We start from the raw sequence: 16,537 nt of genomic DNA, 5'->3' as shown, positions 1-16,537 counted from the left end.
TCTGTCTCGGTGCCGATGCTGGAGGACATGCTGAAATCTATACTGACCACTCAGATTTCCTCTTTAGTGGCTCAATTGGTCCCGTCCTCGACCTTGCCTCGGACGGATCAGCCTGTCACCCAACCGGAGCTTCCAGTATCTCGAGGCCGATCCCGGACACTGAAGAGAATTCCTTCATCTGATTCTTCTCCGGAATCACCTCCTCCGAAGCACTGGTCGAAGCATTAGAGACATATTGCTTCGGAGGGAGTCTTCGGCTTTGGATACCGAGACTTCTCTGCCTCATTCTTCAAAGTCGAAGCACGGATCCCGACACCATCGCGCATCGACTCGAAGTCCTTCTCGACCGAAGACTCCACCGTCGAAGCCAGCTAGTCGAGACACTTCACCTCAGACCTCGACTCATTCGGTACCATGTACACCTGGTACTTCTCCATCCAGGAGCCTTAAGAGAAAACATTCTCTTACTCCACCTCACAATGCAGCTTCTTCTGTGACTCTACGTCTAGACTCAGAACCACTGTCACCATATTCCAGAGAGGCTTCTCCTTCATACTCAGCACTTCCTAAATCTCACAGTGTGTCTCCTGAGGATGCGTCTGATTCCAAATCCATTTCATTTGCCAAATTTATCTTTGATATGGGACAAGCTCTCAAACTAGATCTTCATTCTGATTCTAAATATACTCCTGAATATTTAGCAGATATGGAGCTTCCTCATCCGCCTTAAGAGTCACTACGTTTACCAATGACTCCTGTTCTTAAACAAACCTTTGTTCGTAACATGGAGACTCCTTATTCCATCACTGCCATTCCATCTAAATTGGAATCCCGTTATTGAACAGTTCCATGTAAAGGTTATGAAAAGTCTCAACTGTCTCATCAATCCCTGGTAGTGGAATCCTCTTTGAAGAAAGCACATCCTTCTAAAATCTACACTTCAGTTCCTCCAGGCAGAGAAGGTCGTACCATGGATAAGTTTGGTCGCCGTTTATACCAGAACTCTATGATGGCAAATAGAGTTCTTAATTATAGCTACATTTTTACATCCTACTTCAACCATTTTCTGAAGATTTTACCATCTTTTTACCCGGATATCTCCACCACTCGTCTTTCAGAATTCAAACTCATCCTCAAGACTCTTTCTCAATTACGACTCTTCATGTTACAAGCCTCATATGACGCATTTGAACTCTCGTCTCGAGTATCTGCCTTTGCTGTAGCCATGCGTCGTTTAGCATGGTTACGTATTGTTGACATGGATCCCAATCTTCAAGATCGATTGGCAAATCTACCTTGTCAGAGAAACGAATTGTTCGATGACTCTATTGAAGCAGCTACCAAGCGTCTCTCAGAACATGAACGCTCTTTTGCTTCCCTCATTCGACCAAAACCTAAACCAACTAGAGGTTTCAAACAGACTCCATGTCGTTATCCTCAGAAAACGACTCCTGCTTTTTCCAGGCCTCCTCCTCGTCGTCCTCCTCAACAACAGCGCCAGCAAAAGTCTCAGACTCCTGCTGCCACCAAACCTGCTCAGTCTTTTTGACAGTCTCAGCCTGAGCATTCCAATTTCTCTGTTTCCAAATTCTCTCCTCCCCATAGGGGGTCGTCTTTCCACATTTTATCACCAGTGGGAGCTCATTACATCAGATCTTTGGGTGCTTACCATCCTAAGAGAGGGATACTCTCTTCGGTTACTTCAGGTGCCTCCAGATCGCCATCCAAGAGAGTGTCCTTCCAATCAGTCTCACCTTCCCCTTCTTCTTCAAGAAGCTCGGGCTCTGCTTCGCCTGCGAGCTGTGAAGGAAGTTCCTCTTCCCCAAAGGAACTTGGGATTCTACTCCTGTTATTTTCTAGTTCCCAAAAAGACGGGGGATTTGCGACCGATCCTGGATCTCAGAGCTCTCAACAAATTTCTAGTCAAAGAGAAATTTCGAATGCTCACTCTGCCAACTTTATATTCCTTAATGGATCACGGGGATTGGATGTGTTCACTCTATCTCAAAGAGACGTATACTCATATCCCTATTCATCCAGCATTTCACAAGTACCTCCAATTTCAAGTAGGAAGCCTTCATCTGCAGTACCGAGTTCTCCCCTTCGGGTTGGCTTCTTCTCCCAGAGTTTTCACAAAATGTCTGGTGGTGGTGGCTGCAGCTCTTCGCAACCAGGGTCTCCAAGTATTTCCATACCTCGACGACTGGCTCATCAAAGCTCCCTCTTTTTCAGGGGTTATTGCAGTGACCCAACAGACTATTCTCTTTCTGCAAAGTTTGGGATTTCACATAAACTTTCCCAAATCTCAGTTGACTCCCTCTCAGTCTCTCCAGTTCATAGGAGCAACTCCGGACACTAGCAATCTGAGAGCCTACCTTCCACAACCACGTCAGGACGCACTTCTTCAGATTTCTCAACAAGTCTTCCACCTTCCATCTGTTCCAGCACGAAAGATGATGGTTCTGCTCGGTCACATGGCTTCTACAGTTCATGTGATTCCTTTTGCCAGACTTCACCTTCGTATTCCTCAATGGACACTGGCATCCCAATGGCAGCAAACCGTGGATCCACCTTCTCGACTGATTTCCATAACTCCTTCATTGCGGAAGTCTCTCCGTTGGTGGATGCTCTCTTTGAATCTTTCAAGAGGCTTGCTGTTCCACCCTCTTCCTCATCAGAAAGTCCTCACAACCGACTCGTCAACGTACGCATGGGGAGCTCATGTGGACGGTCTCCACACTCAGGGTCTATGGACTCAGGCAGACCGTCGGTGTCATATCAATCTGTTGGAACTCAGAGCGATATTCTATGCTCTCAAAGCTTTTCAACATCTCCTTCACAACATGGTAATTCTTGTACATACAGACAACCAGGTAGCCATGTACTATGTCAACAAACAAGGAGGGACGGGATCTCATTCCCTATGTCAAGAAGCTCTGAAATTGTGGCATTGGGCAATTCTTCACAACCTCTACCTCAGAGCCGTTTACATTCAGGGTCAACACAATTATTTGGCGGACAAATTGAGTCATCTTCTACAACCTCACGAATGGACGCTCAATTCTCCTACTCTTCACCAAATCTTTGCTCGTTGGGGAACTCCGCAGATAGATCTGTTTGCATCTCCTCTCAACTTCAAGCTGCCTCAATTTTGCTCCCGCATTTACGCTTCTCAACGTCTCGAAGCGGATGCGTTTCTACTGGATTGGAGGAATCAGTTCCTTTATGCCTTTCCTCCGTTTCCTCTGATTCTCAGGACTCTTGTCAAACTGAAGTCAGAACATGCCACAATGATTCTGATAGCTCCTCGGTGGCCCAGACAACCTTGGTTCTCCCTTCTACTTCAACTCAGCTCCAGGGAGCCTCTACTTCTGCCAATATTTCCTTCTCTACTCACGCAGAGTCAAGGATCCTTGCTTCATCCCAATCTGTAGTCACTACACTTAACGGCTTGGTACCTTTCTGCATAACAGACTTTCCTCTATTTTCTCAGTCTGTTCAAGATGTATTACTTGCTTCCAGAAAGCCATCAACTAGACCAGTGTTTTTCAACCTTTTTTGGGCAAAGGCACACTTGTTTCATGAAAAAAATCACGAGGCACACCACCATTAGAAAATGTTAAAAAATTTAACTCTGTGCCTATATTGACTATATATAAAGTAATTCTCTTGAATAGGAATCAAATAAACACAAAGAAAGTATTTTATAATTACTTTATTATGAAATATTAAGTAAACAGAATAGTGAAAAATTATAAAATACTTTATTCAGTGCGAAACCTGGGCCTGTCTGGCTGAACACAAAGCTGATATTCTGGCTGGAATCGAAGAAAGACACACACGTAGCTCTTCGTCAACAGCTCTCAGTCTCTCTCTGTATTTGGTTTTTATAGCATACAAAAATAGACAAATATACCCTCCATCCTTTTTATTAAACCACAATAGCAGTTTTTAGCGCAGGGAGCTGCACTGAATGCCCAGCGCTGCTCTTGACGCTCATAGGCTCCCTGAGCTAAAAACCACTATTGCGGTTTAGTAAAAGGGGACCATATTGTAAAATATAGACAGCAGATATAAATTCAGAACTGTGCATAGTAAGTGAAGGGAAGTTTTCATCTCTGGGAATTTACCCAGTTAACTATTAAGTTATTTGGGCAAATTCCTTTGAAAACTGTGGTAATACTGCCTCCACTTTGCTAAATTTAAAATAAAATCATTTTTCCTACCTTGTCTGGTGATTTCTGGTTGCACTTTCTTCTTCTGACTGTGCATCCAATCTTTCTTCCCTTCTATCAGCCTGTATGCTTTCTCTCCTCCACACCTCATTCCCTCCCCCAACTTTTTCTTCCTCTCTCCCTGACCTTTCTTTCTTTTTTTCTGTTTCTCTTCTTTCCTTCTGTTTCCCTGCCTGCCCCCTTTCTTTCTTTCTCCCTGCCATTCCCCAAGCCACTGCCACTGCCATCGGGGAACAGGACCCACCAATGGATAACAGGCCCCAAAGCCGACGCATGCTCTCCCTGACGTCAATTCTGCAATCGGAGAGGAAGTTCCGCACAGCCAGGCAGCGATTGGCTGGCCCAAACTTCCTCTCCGACTGCAGAATTGACTTCGGGGAGAAGAAGACTTATCGGCTCGATAGATTAGATCGCCAAGACAAAGTGAGTCCTGGGTGATCGACTCACTTTGCCTTGGCGAGCTACTGGCGCCCCTGCCTCGGGCCCCCTGTCAGCTCTGGGCCCCTGAATGCAGGACTGGTAGTACTGCCCTGATGGCGGCCCTGCGGCACACCAGGCAACATCTCGCGGCACACTAGTGTGCCGCGGAACAGCGGTTGAAAAACACTGAACTAGACAATGTTACGGCCAGAAGTGGACTAGATTTTCTACTTGGTGTTCTACGTGTCACTTGCAACCTATATCGTCCTCTTTAGCATCGGTTTTGGACTACTTGCTTCATTTGTCCCAATCTGGACTTCAAACTACATCTATTCGAGTCCATCTTAGTGCTATAGCTGCTTTTCATCAGCCTCTGGATGGAAAACCTCTTTCTGCACATCCTCTGGTTTCTCGCTTTATGAAAGGACTTCTAAATCTCCATCCACCGCTTAAACCACCTCCAGTGGTTTGGGATCTCAATGTTGTTTTAGCTCAACTTATGAAACCTCCTTTTGAACCGCTTGACAAAGCTCACCTCAAGTATCTCACTTGGAAAGCTGTGTTCTTGATTGCCCTCACATCTGCTCGACGAGTCAGTGAGTTACAAGCTTTGGTTGCAGATCCACCTTTCACAGTTTTTCATCATGACAAGGTGGTACTCCGTACTCATCCTAAATTCTTACCTAAAGTTGTTTCAGAATTTCACATCAATCAGTCTATTGTTCTACCTGTATTTTTTCCAAAGCCTCATTCTCATCCTGGAGAAGCGGCTCTTCATACCTTGGACTGTAAACGTGCCTTGGCTTTCTACCTCCAACGCACTCAACTTCACAGAACATCTCCTCAACTTTTCATCTCATTTGATCCGAACAGGTTGGGACGTCCTATATCAAAATGCACAATCTCCAACTGGATGGCTGCTTGCATTTCTTTCTGCTATGCTCAGGCTGGTCTTCCTCTGCAAGGTTGAGTGACGGGCCACAAAGTTAGAGCTATGGCGGCATCTGTAGCTTTCCTCCGATCAACTCCTATTGAGGAAATCTGCAAGGCTGCCACTTGGTCCTCGGTTCATACTTTCACCTCTCATTATTGTCTGGATACCTTATCCAGGAGGGATGGCCATTTTGGCCAATCTGTTTTGCAAAATCTTTTTTCGTAAATTGCCAACTTCCCTCCATCCCTTTTTACTTAGCTTGGAGGTCACCCATGTGTGGGAATATGCTGCCTGCTTGTCCTGGGATAAAGCACAGTTACTTACCGTAACAGTTGTTATCCAGGGACAGCAGGCAGATATTCCCACAACCCTCCCACCTCCCCTGGTTGGCTTCTTGGCTAGGTATCTGAACTGAGGATCCTCTCAGGAGATGCGCCCCCTAGTTCGGGCGGGAAGGCACGCGCGCATGCGCGGTGCAGCCCTCGAAAGATCGAGATCTTCAAGCAAGTTTGCTTTCGAGGCTGTCCGCTGCGGGGCTCCGTCAGTGACGTCACCCATGTGTGGGAATATCTGCCTGCTGTCCCTGGATAACAACTGTTACGGTAAGTAACTGTGCTATCTTGCCATAGGGGAGCTATACAAAGTCTGAATCATTTGAATAAATCCCGAACCCATACCAAACCACTCCAATGCCTGATACATGAATTTCCATTCCACTCTATCAAATACTTTTTCTGCATCTAAAGATATGGCAAAAGCCGGTTCATTCACATTTTTAGTTAAATTTAATGTGTGAAATGCCAATCTAGTGTTACTAGAAGAATGTCTATTCGCAATGAATCCAGTTTGGTGTACATCAATTATGAAAGGGAGAGCCTTAGCTAATCTCAAGGCCAAAGTTTTAGCTAATAATTTGCCATCCACATTAATTAAAGATATCGGCCTGTAGTTTGATACCAAAGTGGGATCTTTATTTTGCTGTGGCAAAACAATAGTCAAAGACTCTGCCATAGTACCTGTAATACAACCCTTATTTAGTTGAAATTGATATAAATTTAATAAATGGGGCATTAAAGAATTTTGAAATGCTTTATAAAATTCCACTGTAAAACCATCCCCACCTGGAGCGGATCCAACTCTAAGAGACTTAAACGCTGTTTCTAATTCTTTTAATGATATAGGCTCATCTAAGCTTCTTTTTATATGATCAGGAAGTTTTGGACCCTCTAATAAATTAAAAAAATCCACACCATTTTTAACTTTATCATCATAAGACTCAGAAGAATACAAATCTTTATAAAAATTAAAAAATTGACTTAAAATATCACTAATCTGAGTGTGTGTATTTCCTTTTTCATCTTTTATTGCTATTATTTTTACTCTTCATTTTTTTGCTTTAAGATAATTTGCAAGTAGTCTTCCCGCCTTATTGGAACATTGGAATCCATTACATTTATCTTGGTGGGGGAGAGTCCAAACTGTTAAAATGATGATATTGCCTGTGGTTTGCTATCAAATGGGTATGATACCAGTATTCTTTCAGGGGTCTTTCTATAAAAAACTGAATTTGATTATTATTAAATTTATTTGGCTTGGTAAAACTCCTAGAATTGTTTTAGTATCTTTGCAAAGGCCAATTAAGTAGGGTGGGGTAAATTTTCCAAATTTTTATAGGTACCATCAGGCCTATATTTTACGTCAAGGTATGTATTGGGTCCTCCCGGATCTCATTGAGTATACTCCTGATTGGTTATATTTGGTATGGCGATTCATGTTTCCTTTACATCTTTCTCATGTTCTTAGTATCAAGATGCCCAGATTATACAAAGAAAATAGAATTTTAATGGATACTTGGAAAACGCTAAGATTTGTTAGTAACTTAACTGATATTCCTATTAATAGATCAACTAATCAATCCATATTGCTAAACTCCAAGATTCAAATTGGCGGTTTCAAGGTCGTCTGGAAGCATTGGATAATTGCAGGAATTAGAAATTTAAATGATGTCATCTCTAATGGTAAACTGCTGGATTTTACACAATTGCAACATAAATTTGGGCTTCATAAATCACAATGTTTTCGTTGGTTGCAATTGAAGCAGGCCATTCAGGCAGGGTTCCCTGAATGGAAAACTCTTAATACTCAGTTCAGTATGGAATTTTTATGTTTCCAGGCAGACTTTCTGGGTCACCAGGCCGCACAGTGGTATAAAAATATTAGTGATTTGGTTAAAAAAAAACCTAAAAATGGTAATTAGACTTCTGTTTCCCATAGTTTCATTGCCTTAAGCCCTGGGAAGGAGATCCTGTCTATGTTACAGATGCTGCAAGTCAATGTGCAGGAACTTAAGGAGCCAGAGGCAGTCCTGCCCCCTGAGGATGGTGAGTGATGGAAGGGAGAAGGAATGGGAGTGATGCCAAAAGACTGTGGGTAAGCACAGCATAATGTAACTTGGATGACTTCTTTAGAACAGAGAAGTGTACAGAGAGTCCTGTATTAACAATAATCCAGTTAGAATCACATAAACTTCATTTCAAGATGGTGCTTAAATCTTCAAAGAATGCCAACACATGCGTGCTTCTACTGTGAGTAGGATACTCTAATTGGTTCTAATGTTAGTCATACTTTAAAGGAACAACCATGCATGCTTACTTTAGCCTTAATAAAAGAGCTCCATTTGATTCTCAACTCTTAATTGTTCAAATATTACTGATATGTGCAACAGTAGTTCCAATAAATAAAGTGCTAAAAGTATGGTTGTAGTTTATTATTTAGCATTGATTGATAAATTAAAGAAGGGGAAATCCAGCAAAGAATGACACAAAAGGAAAAAGCTCACCAACCGAAAAAATTGGCAAAACATGATTTAAATAAAGTCATGAAAAGTAAATTCTACATAAAGGATATGGCACATTTTCTGAGAATTTTGGACGAAACTCCTCCCAATTCATTTCCTTGCATTATGTTAACTTTTGACACAACATCACTTTACACCTCCATTCTTCAAGATGTGGCAATTCAGATTGTCAAAAATACCGTTGAAGATCTTCCTAGACCACATCTGATTCCTCCAGGCTTTTTAGTTAACATCACAAGATTAGCAGTGTCTGAAAACTTCAGGTGTAGCAATGGGAGCTACCTTTGCTCCCTATATTGCCAATTTATATATGGCAAATTTTGAGTCAATGGATTGAACATTCTCCCTTTTTCAGATAAGATTTTAAGCTGGTACAGATATCGATGATATTTTTATGTTGTGGGGAGGTACTTTTTCTGAATTAGATTTGTTCTATTCATGGCAGGAGTCATTTGATTCCCAAATTAAATTCTCCATGAAAACTTCTCAAGACCACATTCAATTTTTAGATGTAGACGTTGTATCTGATTCTCATAGTTTTCTTACTAAAGTGTTTATTAAAGCTACAGATTGAAACACTTTATTAAAATTTGACAGTAGTCATTCAAGAAAACTAAAAGAAAGTCTTCTATTTTCACAGATGGTGAGGGTTAGACAAAATTGTTCTTCTTTGGATGATTATAATCAATTTTTATTTTCAAAAAAATACAAGTACAATAAACCATGGAATACAACCAACTGCAACCATGGAATACAACCAACTGCAAACGATACAGATCCAACACCCCAACCCGTTCCCTTCCCACCCTTCAGAACCAGACTCGAAGCAGAATATTCAGGGCATTAGATTTGGATTTGGATAGCCCACTGCCAAAGAAACCACAAGCTCCACATTCCTCTGAAACCACAGACCAAAAAAGAAAAAAATAGATTAGGTTGTAAAGTAAAATAAAAAAAGAAATTGGTCTCTCATGCACCCAGGACCCCCTCCCCCGCTCACCAGTGCACCTGCTTGGATCGAGGTTAGAAGGAGTTCAAAATGTCACTTCGGACTCTTGGGACAAAGACTTAATATAGGGATCCCAGATTTGGAGAAACTGCCTCTTTCGGCGAAGACTGTGACAGGCCGCCCTCTGTTCCATCAGCAACAGAGCATGCAGTCGGTTTCTCCAAGCCCAAAAGGAGGGTAAGGTAGCACTGATCCAAACCAAGAGAATTACTTTCTTTCCCAAGACTCCCACCCTCCTCATGAACTGCTGCTGACCACTACGAGGCAAACGGAAAGCCTCATACTTATTTAGCAAGAGGCCAGCTGCAGAGAGAGGAATAGGGCAAGCCAAAATGCCCTCAATGTACGACAGAACCTGCCACCAAAAAGTCTAATTTTCATGCAGGACCAGAAGGTATGAAAAAAAGAGTGAGGTTGCTGGGAGCATTTAGGGCACAAAGGAGATTCTGTATAGCCAGAGAGATGTAATTGGCTCCGCGTAAAGTACCCATGGTGAAGCACCCGAAATTGACATTAACGCAAATCTGCATTGACTGAGATTCCAGGCACCCTCCGGATCAAAGAAAGGCGGTCTAAAGCATCGCGTGATATCCAAAGATCTCAACACCAACGCTCCTGTAGTGCATCGCAATCCACCTGCACCGCAAGGCATTGAAAGTCTCTATAAAGGCCAGACTCCATAGACCTGTCCTCCAAATAGGGTGCGAGAAACTCCGCAAATTTGTCTTTGATAGGAAAAGCCAAAGCAGTGGGTTGGAGGGACTGAACATAGTGTTGAATCTGCTTGTAAGCCAGAAAGTCCCCCCTCCCCCACGAAAAATCGCCTAATGAACCTAAGTCAGTCCAAGACAGAATAGAAGCATCAACATGTAGAATATGGGCAAGCAAGGTGAGACCCCACGATGTCTATACCCGGATGAAACTGCAAATTACCCTGAATGGGTAAATATCTAATGACCACCTGCTGCCCGTTCCAGTGGTGCAAAATGTAGGACCAAATCACCTTCAACGAACTCAACAGTATGCTGTGTTTAAGCGGAGCAGGCAATATAGATCGTGCCTGCACTAAAGACAAGATGTGGTATGGGGCAAATAAAGCTTGCTCAAGGGCCTTAGGGGTAAAGTCCTGACAATCGGAGAGCCACTCCCCGAGAAGTCGCATCAAGCATGCTACGTTATACAATCGGAGATTACGAAGCCCCATCCTCCCTACCATACAGGGCCCCATCAGATACCTCAGTGTGATCCGCAGCCTCTTCCCCCTCCCCCAACAGAAACGAGAAAGCATAGACTGCAATTTGCCAATATCGTTTTTCAAAAGCCACAAGGGTAGTATCTGAAGGTTGTAGAGCAGTGGTCTCAAACTCAAACCCTTTGCAGGGCCACATTTTGGATTTGTGGGTACTTGGGGGGTCTCAGAAAAAATAGTTAATGTCTTATTAAAGAAATGACAATTTTGCATGAGATAAAACTCTTTATAGTTTATAAATCTTCCCTTTTGGCTAAGTCTTAATAATAATATTATAATTTATAGCTAAAGCGACATATGATCAAGAAACTGTTTTATTTTACTTTTGTGATTATGATAAACATACCGAGGGCCTCAAAATAGTACCTGGCGGGCTGCAAGTTTGAGACCACTGGTGTAGAGCCACTTAGGAAAAAGGATCATACTAAATAGGTGTACCCTACCATGCAAGGAGATAGGGAGAGGAGACCATTGGGTGAAACATTCGGCTGAGTAATGTATCAAAGAGTCCACATTGCAACGATACAGTGTAGAAGTAGTAGCTGTCAGTGTGATCCCAAGATAGTGAAAAGAAGTAGTTGAAGAGGGAAGGGACCCGGCCAGGAGTCCCGCAACTGCAGGGAAGGGGCCAATGCAAGGGATTTGTCGAGATTAAGCTTAAAACCTGAATAGTCCCCTTATTCTTTAAAGATGTCCATCAAATTCGCCAGGGAGATAGCTGGATCCGAGAGGTGCACCAAAAGGTCATCAGCAAAGGCTGAGATCTTAAACTCAGAGGAGCCCTTGCAAATTCCCAAAATAGCCTCATTATGCAGAACATCCCTAATTAAGGGATCCAAGGACAATGCAAGGGGTCTAAGGACAATGCAAACAGACAGGGGGCAAACTTGACACGTGCCTTGACAGATCGGAAAAGAGGGAGAACTGAGTCCATTAGCCCAAACAAATGCCCTCGGAGAGTGATAGAGCCCCCTGACAGCATCCTGAAACCCCCCCCCTCCCCGGATACCATAATGATCCAAAACAGTGAACAAAAATTGCCAGGACACCTGATCGAAGGCCTTCCCAGCATTAAAACTGATTAAAAGGGAAGGCTGCTGCGTCCTCGCTACATACTCCAAGGTCGCCAAGATAGATCTAATATTTTTAACGCTGGTCCAGTCCTGTGGAAAAAAAACGATCAAATCAGGTAGACAGCCAGCCAAGCGATTAGCACTTCTTGTTTGTATTCGATGACTTTGTATTGTGACCACTTCGCTGTTTGTCCAGCTCCTTTAGTTGTAAACTGCCTTGAACCATCATGGCTTATATTTGATAACAATATAGTGTAAACTCTTCGCTGATTGTCCAGCACATCTTGTTGTAAACCGTCTCGAACTTTCATGGCTTTGGCAGTATATAAGAATAAAATTATTATTATTATTATTAAATCTAAGTTGACAAAGTTTCCTTTTAAAGGATCTTTCTTGTTTGGTGAGAACCTGGACAGGTTGGTTCAGACTCTCACTGATTCTAAATTGCCTCGCTTGCCTAAAGATAGGCCTAGGCCACTGGCTTGAGGTGGTGCTGCTCGTGGGTGTGATATCCGTCATTTCCGCCCTGGTTGAGGGGCTGCCTCTTTTCAGTCCCCTGGGCTCTCTAGAGGCAAGTTCTTCCAGCACATGCAGTCCTTTTGTGGGGCCCGCCGGAGTGCGGGTAGCACCCCCGCCGGGTCCCCTGCCACCTGTCCTGCCCAATGACTCCTTGCCGGTGCCCCTCTTGGTTCCAGTGAGCGCCTGGCTGAGGGATTTTTATCCAAAAGTGAGCAGACATCACGTCCAATAAATGGGTTCTGGAGGTGCTTTGGAGTTCACTCGTTCCTTGCCAGACCAGTTTCTCACTTCTCCCTCGCAGGTGGCATGGAAACAACAGGCTTTTTGCCAGACCCTTCAATGATTGTTAGATTTCCACGCAGTGGTTCCAGTTCCCCCGCAGTAGTGGGGCACAGGTTGGTACTCGATTTACTTTGTGGTGCCAAAGAAAGAAGGAACCTTTCAGCCCATCCTGGATTTGAAGGGGATCAACAGGGCTCTTCACGTACCTTCCTTCCGCATGGAAACTCTGCGGTCTGTGATTTTGGCGGCTCAACCAGGGGATTTTCTGACCTCTCTAGATCTGACCCGAGGCCTACTTACACATTCCTATTCGGGCTTCCCATCATTGCTTCCTGCCCTTTGCGATCTTGGGGCAACATTATCAGTTCTGTGGACTTCCCTTTGGTCTGGCAACAGCTCCGCGGACATTCACCAAGGTGATGGTGGTCGTTGCGGTGGTGTTGCGAAAAGAGGGCATTCTAGTCCATCCCTACCTGGACAACTGGTTGATTTGAGCGAAGTCGTTCAGGAGAGCAACCGGGTCACGGCTCGGGTGGTGTTTCTGCAGTCACTGGGATGGGTAGTCAACCTTGCCAAGAGCTGTACAGAAGGCTGACCGGGGGGGGGGGGGGGAGGAGGAGGAATAGAAGGGTGATTTCAATCGATGGCTGTGCAGAAGGCTGATTGGCTAACCAGGGGGAGAGGAGGAGGAATCGACGGCTGTGCAAAAGGCTGATTGGAATCGACAGCTGTGCAGAAGGCCGATTGGCTGACCATGGGGAGAAGAGGAGGAATCGACGCCTATGCAGAAGGCTTATTGGCTGGTCAGTCATTCCCTGTATTTTCTGACTGGAAGAAGCAGTCAGAAAGTACCGTGAATGACTGAGTCCGCGAACCGCAAATTCGCGGGGGTCTACTGTAGATCTACCTGGCTTAGACACTAACTGGATATCCTAGGGTAGCCTGCAGGAGATAACCACAGGGGAAGGGGTTAGAAATTAGTTTCAAGTATCCCTACAGTTTCCAGGCTGGAAGAAGTTGATTACCCTATAGTGAAGCTTCCAGAGGATATTTAAAAGAAAGAAGATAGCAGCGGTAGGTAACCTAATCTTTCGTTCCTCTTTGGCTTCAAGCAAGTCTCTTATGCTACTGTGTTTGTGTGTGTGTGTGTGGGTGGTTATTTAGTAATGTTGGTGAAATAACATCTGAATTCTCTACTATCACCTTGCCAGAATTTTATAGTCTGTAAATCAACTTGGAGGGGTGGGGGGGAAAGCTCAACCCTTTGTGTACCTAATCAGTTTACATATTTCTCCCTCCTACCAAGGCATCCGTACTAGCAAGATTTGGCTGCCTTCAATATTGTGCCCAACAGCTCTAACCTGTCTGTTTATTTTTTTTAAAAGGCTGTTTATTTAAAAAAAAAAAAAAAAAAAAAAGTGTGCATATCTCTCTCTAGTACAATTTCTCATGTACTTAGACCAAAATAGCAGGTGGGCATAAGAGTGAAGTCTACACACCTGAGGTAATTGGAGTACTTTTCCAGTACCCTGATTGAGGATATTCAAAGGCCAGGGTAATATGAATGGTACACATACTGAAGTATGGTGATAGGCAGACAGGTAATAGGGTTCTAATCATCTGCAAAGCACCAAACGGAAGACTTTTCCACTTTGACAGTTTTCTTGCAGCTTTTAGTATGTTCTGGAGATCTCTAGAGTAGCTATAAAATGCTCATGCTGAATGCTAGTGACCTTAGATTTGGATTAAAGATGCCACTCATGTTGGGTGATATAGGAAATCCTTAGTTTGCTAGCCTTTTTAGAAAAGGAAACCAGTTCTGTTGAGGCCAAAATGGTGGTATGAGAATAGTGCTTAGCTTTCGCTGAAACCTTTTTATACAGGGTTTTCACTTTGAGCTAATTAGGGGGGTAGGTGTAAAGAGGAGACCAAGTGAAGAAAATTTCAAATAATAATAATAACAATTTTATTCTTATATACCGCCAAAGCCATGAAAGTTTGAGGCGGTTTACAACAAAATGTGCTGGACAATCAGCAAAGAGTTTACACTATATTGTTATCAAATATAAGCCAAATGTATTTGGAGGACAGTAGGGTGAAGCAGTAGAGAGAGAGCATTGCATTCTTGCTACTGGTAAAGGTCGTCAGTCTGAGAGTCCCTCTGGTTGCTGTGTCTTGGGACCAGTTGCAAGACTGGAGAAAACAGCTTGTTGGTTATAGAGTTCTGAACTCCAGGTACATGGGTAGCTTGTACTCTACTACCACATTGTGAATGGTTATGACAAAGTTCCAAATCTTTGCTGCTTCCCAGCAGAGATGTAGGATCCCATGCCTTCTTGTTTACTGACATAAGTTATTGCTACTTGGTTGTCTGATCTTGAGTAGGATAAAATAGGTAAATGTGAATTGATTGGTTTACTCTTTCAAAAAGTACAAAGAGAAGGGAACAAGCCATGAAGTTGTCAAGAAGTACATTTAAAACAAATAAGAAAAATATTTTTTACTCTATGCATAATTAAACTGTCAAACTTTTTGCTGGGAAATGTGGTAAAAGTAGTTTGTGCAGCTGTATAGTTTCCTGAATGAAATGTCTATAAACTGTTAGGTAGACTTGGGCTAAACTATGAAATCTTGCCGCTTTCTGGAATCCTGACAGGTATTTGTGACCTGGATTGGCTGCTATTGGAAACAGGGTACTGGGATTGATGGGTTTGGTTTGATCCAGTATGTCAATTCTTACTATGTTCTATTTTTATAAAATAATCTTCTGACAAATACCCCAGACACACTTAACATCTTCTGACCATCACTACTACTATTTATTATTTCTATAGCACTGCCAGATGCATGCTGCGCTATATATTAAACACGCAAAAGAGAGTCCCTTCTCAAAAGAACTTTCAATCTAATTATGACAAATACACAGTACAAAAAGGATGCTTAGGTAGGGACTTGCAAGGGGAGTAATGAGGCGGATAGGGTAGAGCATTATAGAGGGAATGATAAACAGATATGGGTTCTTTTCAAGTTGGTTGGATTAGGATTTACCGTATTTTTCACTCCCATAAGATGCACATTTTTCCACCCTTATGCAGCGAATGTACTTTATTTATTTATTTATTTATTTAATATTTTTTTTAACACCCCACCCCCACCCTGACATACTGTTTTAAATGCCCGCGCCCCATACGACTCTCCCTAGCATCGGTGAGCACCTGAAGCTTTCTCTCACTCTCGCCTGCGGTGTCCAGATCCAGCGTCCCACCCTCATGATGAGCGGGGCCTTACCTCCAAGCTGCTTCCTGACCCAGCGAGAGAGGTCATCTTCCATGCTGCTACTGCCACTGACCTAATTACGGCAGCTTGCACCGCGAACTTAGCAGGCTGCCATTGGCCCCCGAAGCACGTTGCCTCTGCCACAGTCCCACCCCTGATGTCAGAGGAGGGGCGGGACCACGGCAGAGGCAACGTGCTTCGGAGGCCAATGGCAGCCTGCTAAGTTAGCTGTGCAGGCTGCCGTAATTAGGTCAGCGGCGGTCACAGCATGGAAGACGACCTCTCTCGCTGGGTCAGGAAACAGCTTGGAGGTAAGGCCCCACCCATCACGAGAGCCCCAGCAGGACACTGGATCTGGACACCGGGGAGGGGGGGGTTGTGAGAGGAGCCTTCCAAAGGACCTTGAGAAGGAGCAGGAAAACAGACTTGAAGACAAGGCAGATGCTCAACTAAAGGGGGTAGAGAGAAGAAACACTCAAAATATTAGCGGAAGGATGATAGAGAGAGGGAGAAGCTTGAAACAAAAAGGAGGTAGAAGAGAGGGGTCAGATGTTGGACTTGGGGGTGTATAGAGGGAAGAGAGAGACACTACAGAGAGGTGGAAAGATTCTGGACCAGGGAGGAAAGAAGGAGAGAGAGACAAGCAGAGAAAGACCTGGAAGAAAGGAGAACAAATGCTGGAC

The 16,537-nt window shown here is 43.7% G+C and overlaps 1 protein-coding gene across 1 annotated transcript in view; it reads left to right on the top strand.

Annotated features, from left to right (window-relative positions):
* ECD (ecdysoneless cell cycle regulator) overlaps positions 1-16,537 on the top strand; it is an 83,967-nt gene that overhangs the window by 51,561 nt on the left and 15,869 nt on the right. Inside the window, exon 10 of the mRNA XM_033940634.1 lies at positions 7,864-7,970. Within this exon, the coding sequence (XP_033796525.1) occupies positions 7,864-7,970 (107 nt within the window). The remainder of the gene's footprint in view (positions 1-7,863; positions 7,971-16,537) is intronic.

This window comes from Geotrypetes seraphini, chromosome 4 (assembly GCF_902459505.1).
Source record: "Geotrypetes seraphini chromosome 4, aGeoSer1.1, whole genome shotgun sequence".
Taxonomy (NCBI): domain Eukaryota; kingdom Metazoa; phylum Chordata; class Amphibia; order Gymnophiona; family Dermophiidae; genus Geotrypetes; species Geotrypetes seraphini.
Note: the sequence above shows the minus strand (reverse complement) of the source record. Positions and strands in the feature narration are given on the sequence as shown.